Below are 9,985 nucleotides of genomic sequence, written 5' to 3' on the forward strand. Positions count from 1 at the left end.
ACACAGGCTGTGTTCAGAATGGAATACTAGTACTACACAGTATATACCGCATACTGGTTTTTAAAAGTGAGAAAACAGTTTTGTAATATACAATGCTAAACACTTGTTTTTTATGACTGTTGTCACCTTGCCGCCGAGTTGCATGTTTTAATTTAGCAAGTGAGATTCCAGAATGCACTTGTTTTGCATTTGTAATCTAATGGTTATGTAATATCTTCAACTTTTGAACTTCTGATCAAAATACTGAGTCAGAGAAGGAGAAAAATGTGCCCTCATATTGCTTCAGTATTACTGTTTTAGTAGTTTATTACTCTATTTAGTTCACACCATCAAATCGATTCATTATGGCATTGTGCTATATGATCACAATATGTGTCTATGAACAATACCGGCTGCATGCTGCAAAAACAGTAGCATGCCATTTCTGCACACACCTTTATATTCAAGCCGTTGCTTTCTTAAATCTGTTCGATTATCACGTCAACATGAACATGCAACACTAAGAAGTAAAGATACAAATGCACATACAATGAGAAGACAAAACTGGTTAGTACAATAAAATAATCAGTATTAACCACATCTAACCCACCTGGGCTAAATGGAGGGAAAGTTTCATATCAAAGACAAAATGCACTTGGCTCCGTCTCAAATAAATCATAATTCATGTCTTTAATAGTCAAAATTTAATTCTGAACTTGCACTTCAGTTTGAGACGGAGCCCTTCCAGGGAAAGGTTTAGTGAACAATCCTTTAACAGGTGATATAAAGTAAACCCAAGTGCTTGATATAAATGAGTTATTAAAGTTTATAAAAAATGCAAATAATAAATATATAAACGCACAAAGGACAATATTTCTGGCCACATACTCACTACAAAGATTTGGAAGTGGACAGAGTTTTTTTGAAGCCTGTACGTTACTAGTCCCACATGTCCTCATTCATCAAAAAACAAGCTGTGAACTCTTCAAAAAAAAAGACATTTCTGAATATGAAAATGAAATATGTAATTGTTTTTTATTTCTGTGTTTGTGTGTGTGTGTGTGTGTATATACAACACACAAGAGACACACATATACATACACACACACATAACTAGTCTGAAATACATGAATGATGTGAAGTTGTTTGTAAAAACTATTTTTGTACGTTTGAACTTCTCATTGAATTGAATGCAATAGATTGAATGAAAAACTAGAATTTTCGGTGTACATCATTTGTAAAAACCATTCTTGAACAAATTGTTGGAACTCTTAAATACAATACATTACATTAATCCCGAACTCTGTAAATACGAGAACGGTTCTCATTTCATGAGACATAAGCCAGAATACATTTTGCGTAAATCATGAAAACTGTTCTCACGTGAAAATGTTCCATTCAATTTAATGCAACATTTTTAAAGACAAATGGTTTTTCGAACCAACATCAAACAGAAGCTGAACAAATTTTTAGTTTGTGAAACAATATTTACATGAACTGTTGCGTTCAAATCGATATAGCAAATTATGTTTTTTATATTAAATATTCAATTTTGCGTAATTGAAAATACTTAGTTTTAGATCAGTTCTCCTTGCTGTATTTAGTAGAAAGTTATGTAAATTATTGCAATTTAAAATTGAATTAATATTACACTACTGTTCGTGATTAAAGCTGAATTTTAAGATCAGTGTCAGTATCCTTTCATCCTATACGAAGACATCTGTATTGAACAATTGTGTACGTACAGTTAAGCAAAGTTCTGGGGGGGGGGGGGATTATGTAATTGTTTGCGTAATCAATGTGAATATTCCGAAGTCTGACAATTTCCTTCAAATTAACATTTCATATTTCCCCACCAATGATCTAATGATGCAGAGTTCACATTATTAATTTCTGTTTCAATTCATAAAAATGCCCACGCCATGATAACAAGAAAATGGTTTTACAAACTACAATGAAAGATAAATTGAATGATAAACAGATGCATTCGATTCATCTCTGTTGTGTGAATGATTGTTGTGCACAGAACATCAGACTGCTGAAGCAGGAGTGCCATCTGGACTTCCTCTGCAGTGAGTATGTGGCCACTGTAAACTAGATTAAATGCAATATGAGTCCATTTCCTCTTTGAACATCAAAAGTGATGATTCTACTGTGTTCTGATGAACAGTCCTGTTGGATTGATCAAAGTTTGTGTTGTTTTGTAGTATTGCTGGTTTTCTAACGTGTTGCCAGACGGCGTAAAAAAAAAAATAATCAGTGAAGACTCAGTCTCAGGTCAGAGGTCAGTCATTTTGAGCTATATGCACTGATAATAAGGTGGAAGGATTGATGTTGGAAGCATCAGTCCAGAGGTGCGGGTTCGGCTACAGGCATGGTGTGCAGGAAAACTCGTCCAAGAGAATGCAGGGCGCGGTGCAAACTTGAATTTCGATCCAGCACGGGGTCTCCTTGATGCTCTGGCGAGGGTAATCGGGACCCCAGCCCTTGACGAAACTCATGCGCAGAATACAGAGACGCCGCAGGTCGTCCACACCGATGCCTGCCGCAGCAGACAGACCTGAGGACAGGCAGACGGATCATTACTAAACCCAGGAAACACTGTTTTATTATTTTATTACTCCGTTTTGCCTGCATCGGCGGGAAGAAAACACTTACCGGAAATGAACATCAATAAATCATTTCATACCAGTATTAAAAAAATATATATAAAAAATGGTACAATAAGGTCTTTAGTTAGCATTGGTTAAGTACTTTAGTTAACATGAACTAAGCATGAGCAATACTTCTACAGCAATAATTAATCTTAATGTTAATTTTCACCATTTACTAATGCTTTATTAAAATCATAAGTTGTGCTTGTTAACATTAGTTAATGCACTGTGAATTAACAAGAATTAACAATAAATGACTGGGTTTTCATTAATTAACATGAAAAAAATACTGTAATATATGTATTGTTCATGTTAGTTACTACATTAACTAATGTAACCGTATTGTAAACTTACCAAAAAAAAAAAAAAAAAAAAAAACTTAACAACACTGAATGTCATGAAAATCATTTGGTTACGGTGTTTATTATAATGATTTTTTTTTAAAGATTCAGAAATGAATGTCATAAAAATTATTTGTTTCTAATATTTGAATAAGAATGTCATGAAAATCATTTGGTTTCAGTATTTTTTTTTTAAAGAACTGTTAACAGAAACGATTGTCATGAAAATAATTTGATTCTAGTACTTTAAAAAAAAACAAAAAAAAGAAAACAAAACCCTTAAAAGAACCAGACATATTTTATATTTAAATAAAGAATCATTATAGGATTCAAACATCTTGAATCATTTGGTTCAAGGATTTATTTTTTTATTTATTATTTTTATTTTTTATTTTTTTAATAAACAAATCCGTTTAGGATTTGACACATTCTGAAAAAAAATATCTCGGTGTCCGGTATTTTATTATTTATTTATGTTAGTTTTTTAAATATGTAAAAAAACTCCTAATTAGCGACTCCTAATAGGATCCAAATATCCTGAAAATCATCTGGTTCTAGTATTTTACATATTTATTTATTTTTAAATAAAGGATCCTTATATGATGCGAAAATATTCTGGTTCCAGTATTTTATTTATTTATTTATTTATTTTTGATATATAAAATCCTTATAGGATCCGAACATCCTGAAAATCATTTGGTTCCAGTATTTTGTTTTATTTTTATTTTTTTTAATTAATTAATTTATTTTTTTTTTTTTTTTTTTGTTTTTTTATTTTTTTTTTGTATAATAATTATAGGATCCGAACATGTTGAAAGTATTTTATTTATTTTTTTATTATTATTAGTAGTAGTAGTAATTTTTTTAGTTAACAGAACTGAATGTCATGAAAATCATTTAGTTCCAGTATTTAAAAAAAAAATTATCCCAAAAAAAAAAAAAAAAAAAAACATTAACGAAACAGAACGGCACAAAAATAATTTGGTTCCACCACTTAAAACAAGAAAAAGAAAAAAAAAAGTTCATGGATTATTCCACTCTTTCGATCACAACAAGAAGAGCTGCTGTTTTGTTGGTGTTCTTTATTAATGAATGAAAGATGATTGATAATATTATTGATGAGTTTTTATGAGTCTCTGTTATAGGGGGGGATGTGTCTCACAGAGAATGGGCCCGGGATGTTTCCCGCCACCGCAGCCGCCTGCGCAGCTGCTGCAGCCTGAGCCGTCGCCGCCTGCTGCTGCATCTGCCGATGACACTGACGCAGATCAAACACCTGCAGACACCAAACACAGACGTCATGCAGCCTCGCGCCTCTGACACTCAGCAGTATTACACAGCGTGAGCATGTGCTACTCCTGCTGCCACACTCTACATTTTATGTTAGTTAAAGCCTCTTAAAGGATGCTATTAGGATGCACACTTGTTACACTGCACCGAAGCAGCCTCAAAAAGATGATTTTTAGTATTTTTATGTGTTGTATATCAAGTGTATATATGAATTCTGCTGCCCATACACACAAAATCAAAGTGAAATAATCCATTTTTCTCATTTTATTACTGCTGTCACATTAACTAAGATCCTTATGGAGATAAACACTGAAGTCTGTAAACAGAAAAAAACAACAACATTATTTTGTAAACAAATTACGATTAAATATTTCAAATATTCTGATTGTAAATACAGATCATGATAATAATATTTTATTAATATTATTAATAGTTTCACGGTGCACATAAAATTTTATATTACTAATTATTATATATTAATACTACTTTGGTTGAAAACAGATATGATTTATTTTCAATGTTTTATTTTAATTTTTTTATGTTTGTATTCATTAAGATTGTTTATTATTATTCTTTAATGTTATTAATATTCTGATTATAAACAAACAATATGATTTAATATTTATTATGCAACATTACTATTTTAACTTAACCATACTATTTTAGTTTACTATGATAAACTTAAATAATATGACTGAATCATTTTATTTTATTTATTTTTTTACATTTAAAAAGGCATTGCCACCTTAAATAGATTAAATGTTTTTGATAGTAGACTAACTACTAGTAGTGTGACATAATAATAGTTTCACTACTTTAAAAAAATCTAAAGTATCTTCCTCACACTGTATACACATATACCACAGTATTTTCATTGTACTTCAAAAGAATATCACTCATTTGTAATGGTACTAAAGAAGGTGCTTTTGTGTACTCGTAAAGACTCTGGTATGCTGTAAATATTCCTAACAGGTGGAGTGGACGCTTGTGTTACCTTGATGTAGGCACTGGGGTAAATCTTGTGGACGGCGTCACCCGGAGCTCGTCCAGCCTCGCGGTCCAGATAATAGCTCTGGACAAACACAGCGTGGTCACTGAGGCAGTGCACCCACACGTCACCCTCTCCTTTACACTCCAGCTGAACACCTTTACCGATGTGAAGCCTGCGGGACAGAGGACAGAGAACAGAGAGAGCTCAGAAGAAAGAACTGAGAAGACAATCCAATCCACCGTCATAAAGTCATTCAGTGCTGCTGCTTACAGGGTTATTACACTAACTACAAACAAGCTTTATCATCACTTCATTATTAATATTCTGATTGTAAACAAAGCTGATTCCACGTTATTAATGATTTAATATTAGTACTATTCTGATAATAAACAAACAATATAATTTAAAATGTATTGTTTATTGTTAATAAAATTTTTATTATAAACTTAAATAATATGTTTTAATAACACCAGTCTTGTTAGTTTTCTAAAACTAAAACCGTAAAAAGATTTTGTTAATAATAATTCAATAATTTTATTTGTAAACAAATATGGCTCATTATTCATTATTAAATTCTAAATAAATAAAAAACATCTTTATTACTTGAAATAAAACAATATTTAACTGAAATATAATAAAAATAGACAAGAAAAATTAAATCTATTTCAAAATATGAATAAAAACTATAATAATATCTCAGTGATATTAAAATAACACTGATAATGACAGTGTTAAAGTTATATTTCATTTTATTTCAGCTATTTACTTCAATTAGCAAAAAATATTATTTTGCGATAAAATTTTACGATAATAACCTTGTCTGGGACAGACTAATAATCTCGCATTTCATTTAGTTTAACTTGATGCACTAAAATAACTTTAATAAATTAAATAAAAACTATATAACATATAATAATATTAATAAAAATGACAAAACGCACAACAAAATTACTAAAATCTTTAACTAAAATTTAAAACATGAAATAAAAAAATAAAAAACATTTAATTCACAATATAAATAAAAATATGAATTGAAGTGTGGGTGTGGCCAAGTATTATATTTATTATTTAATATAATAAATATAATAATAATATAAGAAATAATAATTAAATAATATAATAACTAATGCTATATACTAAATAATACTAATTTAAATGAAATAATAATTAAATAATTTTGATTGTAAACAAATATGGCTTATTATTCATTATTAATATTCTAAATAAAAAAAAATAAAAATAAAAAAAAACATCTGTTACTTTAAATAAAATAATTTTTAACTAAAATTTAATTAAAAAAATAATAAAGAAAAACTAATAAAATGACAAAAATATACATCAAAATTACTACAACTTTAAAGTGAAAATAAAATATAAAAATAATATGCATAAAAACTATAATACTATCTCAGTGGTGCTGAAATAACACTGATAAGGACACAGTGTTAGAGTTATTTCTATTTTATTTTATTTCAGCTTTACTTCAGTTAGCAAAAACATTTGAATAGTTTTCGTTTCATTTAACAATAATATTCCTTTCTGGGAAAGACTAATTCTTATCTCGCATTTCATTTAGTTTAACTTGATGTAACACAACAAAAAAACACAACAAAATTACTAAAATCTTTAAGTAGGATTTATTTTAAATGAAAATCTGAACTAAAACTGAAAAAAAATGTAATGTAATTTTCACAATATAAATAAAAATACTAAATACCACTGATAAGGACACAGTGACGATTCAGTCAGCATACCTGGCTCTCTCGATGGCCTCTGTGCGATGTACGTTACTCAGCTGGCCGAGACAGAAGCGATCTCCACCCGACGGGTCAACATAACCGTCCACCGTCACGACGGGACAGTTAGACGGCACCTTAAACGTCTCGCCCACCTGAATGTCCATCTCAAAGTACGCAATCGAGCACCAGTAATCTGGAGCTGAGCAGAAAGAAGACCGAGAGACACCGCGCAGTTACACATCAATTAGTACATTTAACACTTATATCACAGGATTTCAATATGAATTCTGAAATATGCATATTTAAAATGTCAAATTATGGGTGCATAATGTTTTTAGTTCTTCTCTGATGCACTAAAAGTATGTACTTCACTGATGATGGGTAAGAACATACAGTACATTGCTGTATCCCAAAACACAATATGATACTGATACTACAGTACATGGGTCATAGGCAAAAAAGGGTTTAAGCATAAAAACAATAAGTGTAACACTGCTTTAAATTGTTGTTGTTTTTTTCCCAAAAAATTTAAAAAGTTTTCTGTTTAATTTACTTGCAATTTTGTTTTTTTTTTTCTGAGCAAAAATTAAATATCATACATTTTCCCCTGATTTACAGAAGACTCTCCACTAAAATGTCATTCAGTTTAACAATCTTGTCAAGCATATTTACAACAAAAATCAATTTATGACATATTAAAAGACTAATTACTTTCACCCCAAATACTAATGAGTTGTAATTTTACATTTTTAACATTTGCCACTATCCTAGGTTTTGCCCATTGGTCAGTAACAATTTTTTTACTCATTTAAAACAATAAAATTTTATATGCCCCCTTATTCTTTTATATATTTTAATACGTACAAGCCAGAATAAGCATGTTGCTTGACTTTTTACATAAATATTGTGTTACGCTGAATGACAATGTAACAACCAAATTTTGACATTTAATTCTCCAAAAACGTACTTGAAACCTTAAAATTAGACACTTTACTTACATTTAATGTGCTTTCTATGGACGTAAAATCACTTTTGTAAATTCTTTTGATGCTGACATCTTAACGTCTTTGACCCACATGTTAAGGTGATGATGTACTGTAAAATGAACTCAACCTCTTCTGTTCTGCAAGGGGTTGTGGGTAATATTACCCCAAAAAGCCTCCACAGATACATACTTTTTATTCATGCATTCTGCATACTACAGATACAAAACTGACCAGGAATCATGTATGATCCACACATCTTTGGCATTTTATCATAAGGCACCAGTGTTATTTTAGTATTATCTTCTGAATTTTGAATTATCTTTTCAGTTTTTATTTATTACTTTTTTTTTTATTACATTTTAGTCTTATATATATATATATTTTTAGTTGTTTTTTTTTTGTTTTTTTTTTTTTTATTTTTTAGTCTTATATATATATAATATATATATTTTAGTTATTTATTTATTACTATTTTTTTTATTACATTTTAGTCTTATATATATATATACTAGGTTGTTCATTTTTTTTAATTATTTTTTATTTGGTCCCATTAGTTAACATTAATTAATGCATTAACTAACAACGAGCAAGACATTTGTTACTGTATTTTTTATTTAATCTTTAAGAATAGTTATTAAAAACACAACTGTTCATTGTTAGTTAATGTTAGCACATGCCCATTAAATAATATTAACAGGCAACTTTTGATTTTAATAATGAATTTGTGAATGTTGAAACTAAGATTAATAAATGTTTTTCTCGAGTTAGTGTATCGTGATGCAGTGTGTCTTATTCCTCACCTGGATGCGTGGATATGGGCGGCTGCAACGCCAGCTCATTATGGACTGACCCTGACCAAGACAGACAAAGAGAAACATTTAAGGATGAGGGTAAAACAGCTAGTGATGGTAGTTAGGGGTAGTTCTAGTGACTCACAGTACTGGCCCGTATGAGGAAGAGGAGGGTGGTGCTGCAGGTGGACGTTCTGATTAGGGATGCTGGGAGGAAAACTGCTTCCTCTGGGCCATGAGCTGGGGGCATCTAGAGGAGGAAAACATGCGGATATCATATCATCAGATACCAGGACAATGTTCATTTGACAGATGGGCTATAGCTAGGAGATGCATGAAGTGATGCATGTAAACAGGTGATGCATTCTGTCCTGCTGGTTCCACAAATGGAAGAAATACAGACTTACTGGCTGGACCTGCAGCCATACTGGTGAATGCAGACGAGGAGGCGGAGCTTGTGGAGTCGGCTGGCGGCAGGAGGGCGGGGCTGTTGAAAGCGTCGTGCGGGGCAGAGGAAGAGGCTGTGTGCTGGATGGTTTGAATACTGTGACCTCCATCAGCAGCAGAATGAGACGGCTGAGCATCGAATTCATCCTTCACCAGGGCATCTACACTCGGACCTACACTTACACAGGCTAAATGACTTATTCACCAATCTGCAGTGGATCACATACAGTTATTCCATCATTATCCCAATATAGATTCCACTAGACGGCATGAAATCTTGCTTATTTTATAGAAAATTAGCAAAAAAAAAAAATTAATAAAAGGACATGAAATACTGATTCGAGTTTGAATTATTTTAAATCGTCAGAGAGTGATATGGGAGAGATTTTTTTTTTTTTTTTTTGAGATTGTTTATTTTTTTTGCGGAGATAATAATGGTTGCATTTGTTTGATTTATTTGATAGAATTTTTTTTTTCTGTGAAATATTATTTCCATTTAAAATAAATGTTTTATATTGGAATATATTTTAAAAAGTCCTCAGTGTCACATGATCCTTCAGAAATCATTCTAATATGCTGATTTGCTGCTCAAGAAACATGTACAGTATGACTAAAAAAGTTCAAAAGAATTGCATCTTTTGAAATGTTACGTTTTGTAACATTATAAACCTGTATAACCTGTAGTTACTGCCACTTTTGATCAGTTTAATGTAAAGCATTAATTCATTAATTTTGAATGGTAGCATGTGTTTCTTGAGTCAATTACA

The 9,985-nt window shown here is 30.9% G+C and overlaps 1 protein-coding gene across 1 annotated transcript in view; it reads right to left on the reverse strand.

Annotated features, from left to right (window-relative positions):
- Positions 1 to 4,100: 4,100 nt before the first annotated feature.
- LOC109088112 (mothers against decapentaplegic homolog 4) overlaps positions 4,101 to 9,985 on the reverse strand; it is a 9,534-nt gene continuing 3,649 nt past the window's right edge. The window contains exons 5-10 of the mRNA XM_042757249.1: positions 9,179 to 9,391; positions 8,917 to 9,021; positions 8,781 to 8,831; positions 7,010 to 7,193; positions 5,259 to 5,427; positions 4,101 to 4,250 (exon numbers count right to left, since the gene is read on the reverse strand). Of these exons, the coding sequence (XP_042613183.1) occupies positions 4,101 to 4,250; positions 5,259 to 5,427; positions 7,010 to 7,193; positions 8,781 to 8,831; positions 8,917 to 9,021; positions 9,179 to 9,391 (872 nt within the window). The remainder of the gene's footprint in view (positions 4,251 to 5,258; positions 5,428 to 7,009; positions 7,194 to 8,780; positions 8,832 to 8,916; positions 9,022 to 9,178; positions 9,392 to 9,985) is intronic.

Source organism: Cyprinus carpio, chromosome A5, assembly GCF_018340385.1.
Source record: "Cyprinus carpio isolate SPL01 chromosome A5, ASM1834038v1, whole genome shotgun sequence".
NCBI lineage: Eukaryota > Metazoa > Chordata > Actinopteri > Cypriniformes > Cyprinidae > Cyprinus > Cyprinus carpio.